The 17099-nt window shown below is 47.9% G+C and overlaps 1 protein-coding gene across 17 annotated transcripts in view; it reads left to right on the top strand.

The window, feature by feature from the left end:
* The first annotated feature begins 4023 nt into the window (after positions 1 to 4023).
* Positions 4024 to 17099, top strand: part of EPS15L1 (epidermal growth factor receptor pathway substrate 15 like 1) — a 97828-nt gene continuing 84752 nt past the window's right edge. For all 17 annotated transcript variants that reach the window (XR_004984043.2, XM_036415838.2, XM_036415832.2 and 14 more), the window contains exon 1: positions 4024 to 4120. Coding sequence is in view for 16 of the 17 variants with exons in the window: in XM_036415838.2 (XP_036271731.1) it covers positions 4088 to 4120 (33 nt within the window). In the remaining variant the exon portion in view is untranslated. The remainder of the gene's footprint in view (positions 4121 to 17099) is intronic.

Here is a 17099-nt window from a genome sequence, read left to right as displayed (position 1 = left end):
GCTCCTGGCCTGCGTGGCTCAGTGGTTGAGCATCAGCCTATGAACCAGGAGGTTACAATTCGATTCCTGATTAGGTTGCATGCCCAGCTTGCGGGATCCATCCCCAGTGTGGGATGTGCAGGAGGCAGCCAATCAATGGTTCTCATCATTTATGTTTCTGTTTCTCTCTTCCTCTCTGAAGTCAATGAAAATGTATTTAAAAAAAAATAAAACTTACATAGCCACACATGGTGAATGGCTGCTGTGTTGGGAAGCGTACCCTGGACTTCAGTGAGAGAGTCCCCAGGACAGTTGAGAACTGCCAAGCATGGTGGCCACAGCAGTAGGGGGAGTCCCAGGCCACTCGGGCCAGGCATGTGGGACCAAACCTCTATTTTCAGCTGAGTCTGCTGTCATGGCCCCTGTAGACTCTGACACCCAGGCTGGAAACTGCACGTATTTCCCAGATACCATTTCAAATGTTCTGTCAAAGGAAGTCCTAAGGCAGGTGGAGAGAAACCATTATTTTCAATATTCTGCCAACACCTTAGGCAGTGGTGACAGGAGCAGTGACTCTAGCAACAATGGCCAAAACAGTCATGACTGGTGAGGGCCCAGTGATTATATTGGTTTTGGGTAACACCTTTTTTTCCTTTTGACCTGTGGCTCTAAACGGGCTAACAGCTTCCTATAGTTACTAATCTTAGTTAACCTCACACACCCGTTCTGTTTTTCCTGTACTTTTGTACTCAATCCCCTGTATCAAATATCCTCTGTCTTTTTCTCAGGGAACATGGACCTGATAAAGTACGAAGAGTAGCTAAAAACCTCCATCACCCCCATCTGGACCACTGCTGCATTTTGCAAGATAGCCTACTCACTTCCATCCCTCTCCTCTCAGTCCACTTTGCACATTCAGACTCAAATTCAAAACCCCCTGGCAGACACGCCCTCGCCTTTCTGTTCCTCTGCTTCCCCCACAAGTGTGAAACACCTAAACTCTAAACTCGTAAGGATCCCTATGAGACTTGAAACCAGGGGAGCATTGGGCAGCGCAGCTCGTCCCAGGCTAATGCTCTGAACTTGTCTCCAAGGCCCCCAGTGAGCTGACCACAGCCCCGCCCTGGCTCACTTTCACTGTGACTTATTTCTCAGTGAGCCAAAGCAGCCTGCCTAGGCTCTCTTCTGTTGCTTCTTCTGACCCAAACTCTTCCTGGTTTCAGTGTCCTCAACTTTAATAAACGTACCCTCAAAATAAAAACAAAGGAAACCCCTCTGGCAGCTTCCCATTGCCCTTTGCCCAGGGCCAAAGGAGCACAGTGAATCTGAGAACGTGGAGCTCAGAGAACAAGACAGTTTGAAGATGAGGCTGGATCACACATGCTTTTCATTCATTGCTCTTGGAAAAGGGTGTCCTGTAAGACCACGTATAATCTGGCCTCATCCTGAGACTTGTGCTGAGTTCCAGAGCTTCAGTCTCTCTGTGCTGCTTAGCTCCCTCTGCCTGCCATGTCCTCATTCCTACCTCTGTCACCAAATGTATGTTCCACCTTCAAGTGGCACACCCTTGGAGTACTCCATGCAACCCACTATCTTTGCTTACAGTGGTCTGCTTCTCATGTAATTATTTGATGTCTTTCCCTTCTTTACACCAGGGGTCCCCACAATGGGGGTGGTACCAGTTGCCTCAGCAGGTCTATGAGTCAGAGTCAGAAACCAGTCTGTGTGAAGAAGCCCTCTAGGGGTTCTGATGCAGGCCAGGGCTAGCCCCCCACTCTAGGCTGTTGAGGTGGGTAGAGCATGTGTCTTCCTGGTCCAACATTGGAGCACCTGTGCTGGGATGAGGGTTGCTCAAGGAGCATTTGACGGGGACACAGTTGTTGAATGAGACACAAAGCATGCTATAATCATCTGGATGGCATGAGGTGCACCAAACGACGACACTGGAGCAGCAGTGCTTGAGACCCCAGAATGGAGCAGGTGCACAGGAAGCTGTGCCCTACCCCTGAGATCCCATGCCTTCTAGCTTGCTTGCCAGGCACCATCCCAGGGGACCAGGTAAAGGGGACCAACTGGCCTTGAAGAAACCTTGGGCCACCGTGGTCAGATGCCTGCTAACCCTTCTTCCTCAACCTGTTAGTGGGAACCCTCCACAGATGAATGGGTGTCCGTAGTGAATGGAAGGCAAACCGTTTTTGTTAAAACTTTAACTTCCATGGCTAAATTACTTTTTAAAATAAAGAGTTTAGCCCTAGCTGTTTTGGCTCAATCATTAGAGGATTGGCCTCACACTGAAGGGTTTGGGTTCAATTCCCATCAGGGGCACGTGCAGGCGCCATCTGTGGGCTGGTCCGCATGTGGGAGGCAACCAGTCTTCATGTGTGTCTCTCCCCACCCCTTCCACTCAGCAGGGCTGAATCATCTTGGATGGCTGAAGGGCATTTCCCCAAACCTGAATAGGATTGTCTGCTTCTAGACAGCTCAGAGCATTTTAATTTGCATGTTATTGCCTCCTGTTGGCCAAATACCTGAACAGCTCTAGGCTATTCCCTAATCTTACAATGTTTTTGTAAACCCTACCATTTGAAGCCTTACCCTTTGAGGTGTATTATCTACCCCTTGCCTTATGACAAATTGTGTTAATGAATAGCAAAGGGTCCTGAGTCAAGGGGTAGTCTTTAGCTCCTTTAGCTGAAGCTCCTCTGACCCCCAATGCCTTTCAAAATTATCTTTCGTCCTTGGATTCCTTATTGAATCTATGCAGCAGCTCCTTTCTCCAGATTGCTGAAAACCCTTTGTAATGCTGGAACAAGAACCCCAGCACACTATTTCTGGGTGGGGGTGGGGGGGGGAAATCAATGAAAAACTATCCTCTGGTGAGGATTAACAAAAAATAAAGAGGGTTTCTTGGGCCATTACTAGCAAGAAAAAAGACCAGGTCCTGGGGCATGGAGCCTAAATGACCAGCAGCAGTGACAGGTGTAAAAAAAAACACATATCCACCATGTTGGAGTAGGGGAGAAAATATAACTAACTAGTGGGGAGAAAATGTAAGTTGTTCTGAAAGCTTTTATGTTGACTAAGGAGGTGGCAGAAGGTGAAGCAAGCTAATTCTGGGATAGGTGCAGAGTCCCAGGTAGTAGTGGGCAAGTCCTGAAAGTTCACGTGCTAGGCTCCCGGGGTTTGAAGTTGCTGGCTATCCTTTTAGATAATAGTGGAAATAGCCACCTCGAATTACACACTCAGGTGTGTAAGCAGCCTTGTTAGCTGCTCCCTAGCTGTTAACAGCCTTACTATTCTGTTTCCCTCACTCTCCAGCCCCCTGTAATTTAATTTAGAACATCTCATAAAATTTATCAGTGTTTAAATAAATAAATGCCTCTCCAGGAATGGTCCTTCAGCAAACATCAGGTAGGTGCTTGCTCCATGCTGAGCACAGGGTGAGGCACAGAGGTGAAACAACAGCAAACATATTATCATTCCCTCTTTTCAGAAGGGGAGCCCACGGGCCAGAGAGGGCGACTTAAGTGACTTGCCAAGGTCAGACAGCTGGAAAGTGGAGACTGGGAACTGACTCCAGGCATGGTGGTTGCTGCTGTAGCATAGGTTGTGTCGCAACTCAGTTTGAGCCAACGCCCTGAGGGGGTAAACTCACGAACACAAGCACACAGAGCTATCCTAGGAAAAGGGCACCATGCGGGGCAGGTCGAGGGTCCCGACCCTCTGCTGGGTGGGCAACGGCCTCCCTATAATGCGTTTACCAGGTGCTCGGGGAGGCGAACAGAATTCCTAGAAGAGGGTTCGGCATCGGCAAGAACCTGGAGAAATGAAGCGTGGCAAAGTCTGGCAGGCGATGGGGGTCTGGGAGCAACCGCAAACACCGGGTTAGGGTCCGCTGAACACGCCAGCTAGCCCGGCCCCGCGGTCCGAGGCAGTGCAGGGAGCGCTCGATCCCACCCTGGACCCCGCCTCCGTAGGCTCCGCTACGCGTGCGCGGCTTGGCTCCGGCCCCGCCCACTGCCAAAGCCCCGCTGCGCACGCACCTCCCCTCGCACAGTGCGCACGCGCGGCCCCTCCTCCGCCGCTCGGATCCCGGGTCCGTGGGAAGATGGCGGCGCCTCTTCTCCCGCTCTCTCAGCAGGTACGAGCCGGGCGGACTGGCGGGGGCGCGGCGCCGGGGCGTGCGGTGGGCGCCGCGGGGAGGCTGCGGCGCGGGGGTGCCGGGCTGAGCGGCGGCGGCTTCCGCGGTAGGGCCCCGGCGAAGGACGCGCGAGGGGGCGGGCTGTTCTGAAGGTGACAGGCCGGCCCGGGGCCTCCGGCACCCGCGCTACCCTGGACAGGGGGCGGCCAGGCGGGGCACGGCGCGGGGTCCGGACCCGCTGTCCTCCGCCGTAGCTCCCAGTCTGGGCGAGGCACCGCGGCTCTGGACTCTGTCCCGGGAAGGTGGGCGAGAGGAGCGAGCATCTCTGCCGGTGCTGTGGCCCCGGGAGCCTTTGTCTCCTGCCGGTTCTCGGCGGCGGGGCGGACTGTCCCCGGCCGTGTGGACTGTGTCCCTGGCGGTGTGGAGGGCAGAGCCCCCCTGGAGCCAGGACCCGCCAGCAGTGGAATCCTGGACTCATCCCTCCCTCTCCCGGGAGATCGCAGGTCTTCGGGGCGGATCGCAGGTCTCCGGGCGCCCACTGTGTCCTCAGGTCCGCTTGCTGCTCTTTCTAAGGGGCAGTAACGGTGGCGCGACACAGACGAGCCAAAGAGAGCCATGAACGAGCAGCCCCGCTTCCTAAAGGGAGGGACGTTCATTCATTTATCTATATGTACTTCCGATGTGCATTGGTCCAGGTTCTGGGGGCGCGGCAGTCACCCGGGACAGACAAGGTCGCTGCTCTCCTGGAGGTGACACTTTCGTGGGAACTAGAAACTACCTGTGTCCTGATGATAACAAACTGCCTTTATTTGCTGAATACCTGGGTTGTATTTGCTGTAGTACCATAGTATAAGCACTTTGCCAAGCATTAACCTAGCACAGCACCGGGATTAAGAGTGAGGACATAGGTGACATCATCTTGTGTTCAAATCTTGGCTTCAGCATTTATTCCTCTGAGTGTCCTTAGATGAAGCTCTTAGCCTCTCTCCACACCTCAGTCACCTCATTTGGAAACCAGGAATAAAAGAAATATTGGAGATAATGTGAAGATTAAGCACGTAAATCGCTTAGAACAGTGCCTGGCACATCAAAGCGCTCGGTGATTCCATAACTATCATGTACTTCTCTGGCAGATTTGGACATGTGGGAATAGAGACACAGCAATAAGAATGCCAAACCCTAGGAGAGCTGATAGGCAGGTTGACATCAGTGGTATGCTGATCTAAGGAGAGAGACATGCATACTTGCTAAATCTTGCAAGAACTAGCCAATTTGTAACTGTTGCTAAATTGAAAGCATTAAAGGCCAGCGGTTACTAGTTAACAAGGTCTGTAACATAATGGAAATGCTCTGTAAACCAAGTGCCCTACAGAAGTTGGGTATTAATAATAGCCAATTGCTATAGTTTAGGGTGTTAGGGTTGAAACTCGGCTCAGGCTCATTGAATGAGAAAGGGCTTTTGCTTTTGGGGGAAATCTTTTGAAAACTTCCTTTCAAATTTGCCACTAGCCTTAATGTGAACTTTGATGATGATAGCCAATGTTTATTGAGTGCCTTTGAGTTTATTAAGGGCTGTCTAACACGGTGATGCTTATCAGCATAACAAAGAGGATTCTTATTTTACTGCTGAAGGGTTAGCTTTAGAGAGGAAGGCAGTGTGAAAACCTGAATCAGGTAGATCAGGTCATATGATTTCACATGTTTAAAATTTTTTCGAATAAAATCCCCGTACCTCCCCCAGAAAGCCCTGCTGGTCCGGCGTCTGCCAGTTTCTCCCGCCTGCTCTGTCTGGCACCCACACTGCAATCATACTTCATACTTGCTGCTTTTCTGTTCCTCTGATAGTCAGGCTCCCTTTTCTCAAGTTGTCCCCACAGGTGGTTCCTTCTCTCTGAAGCACTCTTCCCTGCTTTCCCCCTTGATCTTCCAGTGTCTGGCTCCTTTCCTTCCTTCAGATGGCAGCTTCCCTTTGCTGGTCACCTGTCCTAAGGCCTCTTGCTGCTGGTGGTGGGCATGGTTTTGGGGGCATGGGATCAAGAAACCTGTGCCTGCTATTATTTGGTGCCCCGTTTATTAGGGAGACAGATAGTATACAGACTCACAGACACCTGTGGACTGTGATTCATGCTGAGTGGTGGTGTGAGGAGGGTGGGGTCTACTTATGACAAGTGCCATGATGTAGAGACCAGCTACTTGCACTGCTCAAAGCTTTTCACAGATGGCTTTTCTTTATGTGTGGCATGGGGGCTGGTGGTGGTAGCAAAACTGAATGAGAAAGGGGGTGAGAGTAGCTGGGGGAGGTCGATGCGGGGAAAAGGAGACTCATGTAATATTTTAAACAGTAAAGAATTTAAGTTAGAAAAAAATTGAGGAGTTGTAAGAGACTGACAGCCTGGATCCTCTGACCTCTGCCAAGTTCGGGTCACTGATGGTGCTTTTTCCTGTTTCTTTTCCCTTTATGTTTATTGAATGGAGGCACGGCCAGGCTTTCTTCCTTTGGGTAATTATGTCAACAGTCAGGCGTCTTCAAACTACGGCCCGCGGGCCACATGCAGCCCGCAGAGGAGTCTGATCCGGCCCGCCAGGTTTTTTGGGCAGTGAGCGCAGCCGATGTGTTACAGTAGGAATTAGTAGTTCATATAGTCCGGCCCTCCAGCTCTCTGAGGGACCGTGATCTGGCCCCCACTTTAAAAAGTTTGAGGACCCCTGATTTGTACACCTGTTCTTAAGTGAAGCACTGCACCAGGTGTTCCTACCGACCCAGGTGTGAGGCATAGCCCTTCCAGACACCTCCAGCCTGGCTGATCACCCGGCTCTCAGATAATTACAGGGGAAGGGTGAATATGATTCCAGATAATTTCTGGTTGAGGCAGTGGGAAGCCCCTGGAGTAGGAGGCTGTGATCTGGTTGAAATGTAGTGCACTCTTGGAACATGGATGGCCAGTTGAAGGTGAGTAAGGTGATTAGCTAGTGGTTCTATAGAGCAGTGTTTCCCAACCTTCTCTCATGATGAGAATCACCTGGTGGAGTTGTTAAACCACAGATTCCTGAATCCCAACTAAGAAGTGCTAAACTAGAATTTTTGAGAACATATAGGTAAAATTGTATACTTAACTAGTGCTCTAAGACAGATTTTATATACAGAGCACTAAGTTAGGTATGCAATTTTACCTATATGTTCTCAAAAATTCTAGTTTAGCACTTCTTAGTTGGGATTCAGGAATCTGTGCTTTAACAACTCCACCAGGTGATTCTCATCATGAGAGAAGGTTGGGAAACACTGCTATAGAGGGACGGTGTGCGCGCGCGTGCGTGTTTGTGCGTGTGCATGCGTGAGTGCATGTGTGTGTGTGTGTGTATGTATGTGCTTTTCCCATCAGCAGCTTTCCTGGTCTGTTCCTTACTCTCTGATGTCTTTATGACATCTTCCCTAAACCCTGAATATAAATTTTGTCTGTTCTAAGTCTATAGTTCTGCCTCTAGGATCAATACCTCCCCTCCTCCAATCAGCATCTTATCCTATCTAATAAATAGGGAATATGCAAATTACTGCCACACCATAACAAGATGGCTGCACCCACAGCAGAGGCAGAATCCCTCTAACAAGCCTTAATGAGCAATTAGCAGGGACCTGAGGCTGCATGGTGCTGGCCCTGAGCAGGGGACCTGAGGCTGTACTCCCACCTGGTGGGGCTGGACAGCGGATCGCTGGGTTGGGGGACCTCAGGCTATGCCCCCCACCCTGCTGCGAGGCTGGGGGATCTCAGGCTGTGCCCTCTGCATCCCCTGCCTGGTGGAGCTTGACAGGGGACCTCGGGGCGCGCGCCACCCCCCCCCTTCCCGTGCCTGGCTGGGATACCTAAGGCCACGCCTCCTGCCATGCGGGGCTTGACGGGGGACCTGAAGCCATGCCCCCCATTTGGTGGGGCTTGACGGGGACCTCAAGGTGTGCCACTGCCCTGGCCTGGGGGACCTCAGGCCACACACCCCGCCCCAGTGCTGGGCTGGGGGACCTCAGGCCACACTCCCTGCCCCAGCACCGGGCCAGGTGACCTGAGGCTGCATACCCCACCCAATAGGGCTTGACGGGGTGGGGTCGGCCGGGTCTTGATCTAGCCCAATGGTTAGATTGTCACCTGGTTCTGGCTGAGTCTGGGTCTAGCACAATTTCAAAGTGCAATTGGGTGGTGGGGACTTGACTCTGGTTCCCCAGACTCTGACAGGAGGAAGATTTTCATATACATTTTACTAATTTTTTTTCATCTCTGACACTTATATTATAGAGAAAGGGCAAATAACAATATTAAAATATTTCCTTTAATTTCCTTTTTTTAAAAATATATATTTTATTGATTTTTTTTTACAGAGAGGAAAGGAGAGGGATAGAGAGTTAGAAACATCGATGAGAGAGAGACATCGATCAGCTGCCTCCTGCACACCTCCTACTGGGGATGTGCCTGCAACCAAGGTACATCCCCTTGACTTAGGATCTTTCAGTCTGCAAGCTGACACTCTATCCACTGTGCCAAACCAGTCTCGGCTTTAATTAATTTTGTTTTAATGTGCATGAATTTTGTGCTCTGGGTCACTAGTTGGTTTATGTTAGTCTCTGCACAACTTTCTTTTGCCTTACCCACACAAGAAATACACCTGTGTTACCCCTTTGTACCATGTGCTTTCATAGGTTATCGGCTACCTTGACAGCCTTTTTTTTTTTAGCAACAAAAAAATTTATTACAGTTTCATTTATGAGGAAAAATTGGAATAATACAAAAATATAAAAAAATAAACATTCACCTACATGATGAAATTACTACATAGCTGTTAAATTATATTTAAAAGAATATTTTGTAAAATGAAAAAAAATTATTGAGGATTTAGCTCAGAGGAAAAGCAAATTATAAGACTGCTTGTATGGTGTGATTTAATTTTTAATATCTAACTATTTTAAAAGATTAGATGATATAGCAGATACTGTGACACAAGCAAAATGGTTACATTTAGTTGGTGGAATTATGGGTGATTTTTTATTTTCATAAAATTTTTTATTTATTTCAGAGAGAGAGAGAGAAAGAGATAGTCATCAGTAATGAGAGGAATCTGATCAGCTGCCTCCTGCATGTCTCCTACTTGGGATCAAGCCTGCAACCTGGGCATGTGCTCTTGATCAGAATCAAACCCTGGACCCTTCAGTCTTCAGGCCAATGTTCTATCCACTGAGCCAAACCAGGTAGGGTGAATTATGGGTGGTTTCAGAGTTTTATTTCATTTAGAGACATCTTACTATTCTTAACCCCAGTGGATGTCATTGGGGCTAGTCTTTCTCAAAACACTTGTCACTGTAGCCCACCAAAGGACCTTCACACTTTCTCTTCTACCCCCAAATGTCAAGCCTTCTCTGCCTGTATCCTTTTTTTCTGTGCGCTCCGTCTTTGGCATGGTCTCTGGCATGTTTGTGTACTACACTCTAAACCTGCCTTCCATGCTCTTTTGGGGTCCAACTTCCTGTTTTTCCTTTGTCTCTGCTAGCCTGCTGGACTCTGGAACCAGTTACCTCCTTACTACACCCACAAGTTCATACGCTGGGGTTGTTCCCCTTCCTGCTGAGCCTCCTAGTTCATCTTCAAAAACGCATCCTCAACCACTTGCCTGCTCGAGAAACCTCTATCGGCTCCCTTTCCCCTCCCCTTCAGTATGTCCAGCTTGATTGCTCCTGGCCTGGCATTCCCATGCTCCCTGCTCCTGCTCCACCTGACCTTGTGGGCTTGCTCTCCACTCTTCCAAACCCCCTTTCTCTTCCCAGAGCCCCCTTCAGCCCCATGCTGTGACCTCCTGCAGCATGCTGCCTGCCCAGCTGCTCTTACAGGCCTCCTTGTGGTTGTTTTCTTTCAGCCCCACCTGAGCAGAAGCCCTCCCTCCTGTCCCTCCTGTGAGTCCCTTGTGTGGCCCCTGGACCTAAGCAGTCCATGGTCACTGGAGGAAAGCATTGCCTCATTGGCGAGGAGAGGCTTCCCTTTGCTCAAGGAGTTCCACCCCCCATCCTTACCCCCTTTGTTATGTGCTTACTTTCCCTTTTGCAAATGGGAAACAGACCCGCAGAGATTGCAGTAATCTGTAGCTGGTGGGGGCAGAGCTGGGGTTGACCCACATTCATCTGCCTGTAGAACCCTGCTCTTTCCACTCTTCCAGGCAGCCTGCTGGGCACCCCGCCCAGACAACACCCGGCCAGTGTGTCTGGAGTGAATGCTGATAGCTTGGGACACTTGTTTGTCCTTTCATTTCTGTTTTTTTCCCCCCCCCTCTCTAAAATAATTGCTGTCTCACTATCTTACTAGAATGCTAATGTGATGCCATATAAATTGGTGGGCAGAGAGCCAGGTTTGAGAGTAGTTTGGCCCCTCCCTGTAAGATGCAGAATTCCTTGGCTGTCTCTCTGTCTGACAGACCTTCATTGGCCTGCTTTGTTTTTGTTGACTAAGTAGCTCCCAATCAAGCAAGAACATATAAGTTTCTCTCCCTCTGCCCCGATTTTGAACTTTAAAGTAAGTTTCCCACGCCTGGTTCTTAACCCCAATCAGCTGATTTGGGAAGTGGAGTGACTATCTTGGATCAGATGATACCCTGCCTAGAGCTTAGTGTCTACTTTCTGATGCCCCAGGCTGTGCCACATTACTGTGCCAACGCAGACACACCACTACCACCCAGGTGAGAGGCACTTCATCAGCCCCTCTCCTGGGGGCGCTCTCAGGTTCTCACTACCTTGGCCTGACCCGAGTGGCCAGCGTCCATGCATAAAACTACCACATATCCTCCCTCGAAGAAGACTTTAAGCCCCATTATCATTTGAGGTCTCTTCAGGGTGCCTGTATTTCAGTGTTAGGATCCCCAGATATTCTTTCAGTGCCCCTAGTTGTGCAGTATTTTCTGCACCTCAGTTTCCCCATCTGCAAATTGAGAATAACTTCACTTTTATACATCTGCCTCACAGCAGTGGAGTTCCTGGACCCTGATGGGTATGCTGTCAATGTGTTTATTTGTGTAGTAAGCCCTTCTTCCAGCAAGTATTTACTGGGCACCTTCTCTTTACTGGGTGCTTTCTGGGCAGTGGGATGCAGTAGTGAGCATGAAGACAATCCTGCCCCATAGAGCCAGGATTCTAAGGAGGGAGGCACAGCATAAGGAACAGAACAGGTACCTAAGGAGTCTGTCACATGGGAGTCTGTCACATGGCAGTGGGATTATGCTGTGAGAACTATGAAGCAAGACCCCATACATGAGGTCTGGGAAGGTCTCACTATGAAGGTGCCAAGGACTGAGCAGAAAAGGAGTTTTGGATTACTCAGTTTATCCTCCCAGTCACTCTGGTTGGATTTATCCTCACTTTATAAAGGGTAAACTGAGGCCAATAGGCATTATGACACTTGTGAAAGGTCGCATCCAGCAAGCTGTGCTCACACTGCTCTTCTGACTCAGGTCTGGGCTCTTCATTGTGCAGTAGTTTGTGTTTTTTTGATAAAAACAAAAACAAAAAACCCAGTTATTTTTAAGCTGCTAAGTGTTATAACAGTGTGAGATCTCATTTGTTTTTATTTATTTACTAGAGGCCTGGTGCACGAAATTTGTCCGGGAGTTGGGGTGGGAAATCCCCTCAGCCCAGCTGCACCCTCTTCAACCTGGGACTCCTTGGGGGATGTCCTGGATTGGGCCTAAACCAGCAGTCAGACATCCCTCTCACAATCCTGGATCACTGTCTCCTAATCTCTTACCTGCCTGCCTGCCTGGTTGCCCCTAAACTGCCCCCACCCCCTTTCCTGGCTTGATTGCCCCTCACTGCCTTTCTCACAGCCCCCCTCCTCCCGCCAGCCTGGTCACCCTCAGCTGCCCCCTCCCTGCTGCCCTGGTCACTCCTAACTGCTCCCCCTACCTCCCTGGTTGCCCCATACAACCTGCTAACCAGTCATTTGGTCATCCCTCACTAATCCCCCTGCCGGCCAGGTTGCCCCACACAGCCTGCTTGTTCAGTCATTTGATCATCCCTCACTAACCCCCTGCCAGCCTGGTTGTAGGCAGCCATCTTGTGAGGGTGTGAGGGTCCATTTGCATATTACCACTTTATTATATACAATTGTCATTATTTTGATTTCAGAGAGAGGAAGGGAGAGAGAGACATCATTGCCTCCTGCACGTACCCTGACCTGGGATCAAACCCACAACCTGAATATGCATCCTGATTTCTTCCTTCTTGCCCGGCCCTCCTGTTCCCCATTTTGTGTAGCTGAGTGCATGTTCAGGTCAGCTTCTCATGTGCACATTTGCCAAGGTCACCTTCCAGGTGGCTTCTCAGCAAGACATGCATTGACCCTGTCATCTCACCTTATCCACCCTTCCTGCCTGGCTGAAATGGTGCTGAGTGACCCAGAGTCCCTGCCTGCCCCTCTGCCCTGGAACTTGGTTTACCCATCCCTGACCTTTGCCCAGACTCTGGAGCTATGGCTGTGTCTCCTGCTGTTATGTCCCTCGGCACCCTGCTCTGTAGCCACAGGCTCATTCTGCCTACCTGTCTCCTCTTCCTGAGCCCCGGAGCACCATCCCACACACTTTTGTGTCATCCATGCTCCTCAGTGTGAACTCATTGTGTTTGTTCAGGGAGAGAATGAATGAATTAATGAATCCACAAGGTTGAGAACTGGTGAATCCAAGGGCAGACTACCCTGTTAGGAAGTTTTCTGTGAAGGGTAGGGACAGGCAATAGCTTGAGGTAGAACTGGGATGGGGGACATTTCTGGGACTAGCACAAAGTTTTCACATGGAGCTGGTAGAAAGAGAGTGACCAAGGCGAGAGCAGACTCAAAACAGCCAGTGTTTGACCAGCGCTTACCCTGAGTCAGTCTCCGGTGATGGAGAAGCTCCTCCTCATTTTCCAAAGCGCCAAGAGGCTGTTCATCTCCCCTGGGTTGTATAAAGTTAGGGTAGGACTCGGGGTCACATTGTCTGGTGGTGCTGATGACCTCTGTGTCTTGCATCCTGCACGAGGACAGTGTGTGAGGGTGACTTCTGTTTCTTCCTCACTTTCTGTTCTGGTAGATGGGCTGAGAGCGATGGTTTTCCAGGAGCCCCGAAGCTTTCACACCTTGATTCTGTGTTCCTGTTCCTTCCTGACCGAAAGCCTTTCCGAATGACTGCTGGTCCTGAACTCCTTCCAGCTGTCTTTTTTTTTTTTTTTTTTTTTTTTTTTTTTTTTTTTTGCGGGGAGGGTCTGCGACCAACTGTCTTGTTTATCATGACATTTCATTGCTCGTCTCAACTTTCAGCTGTGGTGCTTTTGCTCCTTGGTTCTCCTTGGGGACTGCAGGTCTTACTCCCCCAGCCTCCCTGTCATGTCCACACCTCAGGCCCTGCATTCAGCATGGGTCGGACAGAGTCCCGTGCTGAATGGCGGGCACAGGTCCTCAGCTTGTCCCTTGTCACGGGGTCATTTCGGTCCCTAGGGAGAGTTGTGTATCTCCCTTTAGATCCCTCTTGTGCTTCTCCCTTTCCCTTTTTTTTTTGTCCTATTTACAGAAGCAGTGTGTGCTTGGAACCCTGGAGAGCTCAGAAAGCCATGAGGAGGCAGTGGTTTACCTGATAGTAGTACATGGTGTCTCTCCAGCCACATTTACATTCACATGGATTTGATTACTTTGTGCTTACCAGCCAGGTCACAACTGTGGAGCTGGTTTGGACCCTCCTCACTTAGCAAGTATCTGACGATCATACCACATTCATACATGTTCTGCTCATACTGTTTTTACTGCCATGTGGTTTTCTGTTCAGTGGAGACACAATTCTTAATTATCTTTACCAGTCCTTAGAGGTTTTCAGCCCTTCACTGTCACCTGCAGTCACACCTCTAAGCTGGACGAACTGATGAAACTCTCTTGCCCTTCCCCCTTCTGCATGGCTGATCACTCTTCAGGAGGAGTCCTTACAGTACTGGGAGAGCATATGTACATGTGTGTGTATGTGTATGTGTATGTATGTGTGTGTACGTGCACATGTGTATATTTTAAATAAATGCTAGTTTTTGTTTGACAGAAGCATGATCCAGCTGGTGATAAAACTGCTCTTTGTTTATCATATTTGACTGAGAAGCAGCTTGTACCTTAGGATCCTTGCCAGAGCATAAACTCATCAGATCAACATCTTTAATTATGTAAAAGTTTAAACAATAAAAGTTGCAGGAAGAGTTTAATGAGCTCCCATGTACCCACCACCCATTTACTATAGAGGCCAAAATTTTGCAAATCTCTTTTACCTGGCTACCATCTCCTGATCTTCCCATATTCATTTTTATTTCCAAGTGTTTTTTTTTAATTTTAGAAATCATATTTCAATATGCATCTCTAACAGTTAAGACTGTTTTTCTTTAAAAAAAAAAAAACCAAAACACCCCACTTTGTATAGTTTCCTGTTTTTTTTGATAAAAAAGTTATTGTTGTGTCACAGTTTACACAGTATTTCTTCGTACTGTCAGATATCCAGTCCAGATTAAATTTTCCTGATTGTCTAAAAATGGAACTTTGAATTTGGTTGAGGTCCCCTAAGTCCTTTAAAAATTTAAAAAAAATTTTTTTTGAGATGATTGTAGATTCACATACAGTAGCAAAAAAACAATGCAGTGACATCTTGTGTATTCTTTTTTTTTTTTTTTTAATACATTTTTTCTTGACTTTTAGAGGAAGGGAGAGGGACAGAAAGATAGAAACATTGATGAGAAACATCATCCATCAACACGACCCCTACTGGGATAGAGCTCACATGTGCCCTGACCAGGAATTGAACCATGGCCTCTTTGTTCCTGGGTTGACACTCAACCACTTTGCCACACTGTCCAGGCTATCCTGTGTATTCTTTTTTTCTTTTTTCTTTTTTTAAAATAATATAAATAGTTTTTTATTTTTTTTTAATATATATATTTTATTGATTTTTTTACAGAGCGGAAAGGAGAGAGAGATAGAGAGCTAGAAAAGTTGATGAGAGAGAAACATTGACCAGCTGCCTCCTATACACCCCCCACTGGGGATGTGCCCGTAACCAATGTACATGCCCCTGACCAGAATCGAACCTGGGACCTTTTAGTCCGCATACCGACGCTCTACCGCTGAGCCAAACCGGTTTCAGCTATCCTGTGTATCCTTTACCCACTTTCCACTGGTGGTAATGTCTTAGAGATCTATAGTACGCCATCGCAACCTAAACATGGGCATTACTCTCATCAGATGCAGAACAGTTCCATTCCTATGGGAATCCTGAATTGCCCTTTCTTTTATTGAAAAAATGTTTTTATTGATTTTAGAGAGAGAGGAATGGAGAGGGAGAGAGAAAGAATAACATTAATGAGAGAAGAGAAATAGATTTTTTAAAATAAATCTTTATTGTTCATACAATATTATTACAAATGTTCCTCTTCCCCCCCCCCCTCTCCATTGCTCTCCTCCACCAGGTTCCCACCCCACCCTCTGCCCTTTCCTCACCCCCCATTGTCCTCATCCATAGGTGCACAGTTTATGTTCAGTCTCTTCCCACATCCCCCTCTCCCCTTTTCCCCAAGAATCATCAGTTCACTCCCCTTCCATACCGCTGATTCTATTATATTCAACAGTTAATATTGTTCATCAGTTTTTTAATTTCCTTGGTTTTTAGATTCACTTGTAGATAGTTACGTATTTGTTGTTCATAATTTTTATCTTGATTTACTTTCTCTTCCGAAAGAACCCCCTTCAGCAATTCATATAATTCTTGTTTGGTAGTGATGGAACTCCTTAAGCTTTTTTTTTATTTTTTTATTAGTGAAGCTCTTTATCTGACCTTCGATTCTGAGTGATAGCTTTGCTGGATAGATTATTTTTGGTTGTAGGTTCTTACTATTCATCACCTTGAATATTTCTTGCCATTCCCATCTGGCCTGCATGGTTTCTGTTGAGAAATCAGCTGACAATCGTATAGGTGCTCCTTTATAGGTAACTACCTGCTTTGCTCTTGCTGCTTTTAATATTCTCTCTTTGTCTTTTTGCTCTTGGAATTTTAATTATGATTTGTCTTGGTGTGGTCTTCTTTGGATTCCTTTTGTTTGGAGTTCTGTGTGCTTCCTGGACTTGTAAGTCTAATTCTTTCACCAGGTAGGGGAAGTTTTCTGTCACTATTTCTTTCAGTGTGTTTTTGATATCTTGCTCTCTCTCATCTTCTGGGACCCCCATAATTCTGATGTTGGTTTGCTTGAAATTGTCCCAGAGGTTTCTTACATTATCTTCAATTTTCTGGATTCTCTTGCCTTCTTGCTTCTGCAGAGGACTGTCTTCTGGCTCTTTATGTTCCAAATCTTTGACTTGATTTTTGTGGTCTTCCATTCTGTTTTTAGGACTCTGTATAATATTTTTTATTTCAGACCATGTATTCTTTGTTTCTTATTGATCCCTTATTATTTCTTGTTGGCCCCTTATTATTTCTAGTTGATCCCTTTTCATATCCTCATAGGTCTCATTTATTTTATCGGCCTTTTCTAGGAGATTCTTGAACAACCTTATAAGTGTGGTTTTGAACTCTACATCCAGTCGCTTTTTGTCCTCCATTTCTTTCGTTTGTGATCTATTTCGTTGTCTCGTCATTTTCGCAGCTTCCCTGATGGGGCGGAGTTTCAAGGTGGAGCCTACAGCCTTGGCTTTGTCAGCCACACCCTATGTGGCTCCTGAGTCTCAGTATTCCTTAGGGTCCTTCAGTACTCGCTGCAAGCACCTCTGAGAGAAAGGTGCCCTCGATTTTCGCCTGCTACCAAACAGTCTAGGCTCTCCCCCAATGAGCCCGGAACTGGGGTTCAGTTCAGTTGGAAGTGGAGTTGGAGGTGGCGTTCAGAGCAGTCTGGAGGTTTTGTCTCCTTCCCGTCAGGGCAATCCCAAGGCACAGCCAACCGTCCCTTCTCTGTGCGCAATGTGCGCACCTCCGG

This window comes from Pipistrellus kuhlii, unplaced genomic scaffold (assembly GCF_014108245.1).
Source record: "Pipistrellus kuhlii isolate mPipKuh1 unplaced genomic scaffold, mPipKuh1.p scaffold_m20_p_52, whole genome shotgun sequence".
Lineage (NCBI taxonomy): Eukaryota > Metazoa > Chordata > Mammalia > Chiroptera > Vespertilionidae > Pipistrellus > Pipistrellus kuhlii.
The sequence above is the reverse complement of the archived record's forward strand: the minus strand, read 5'-3'. Positions and strand labels throughout refer to the sequence as shown.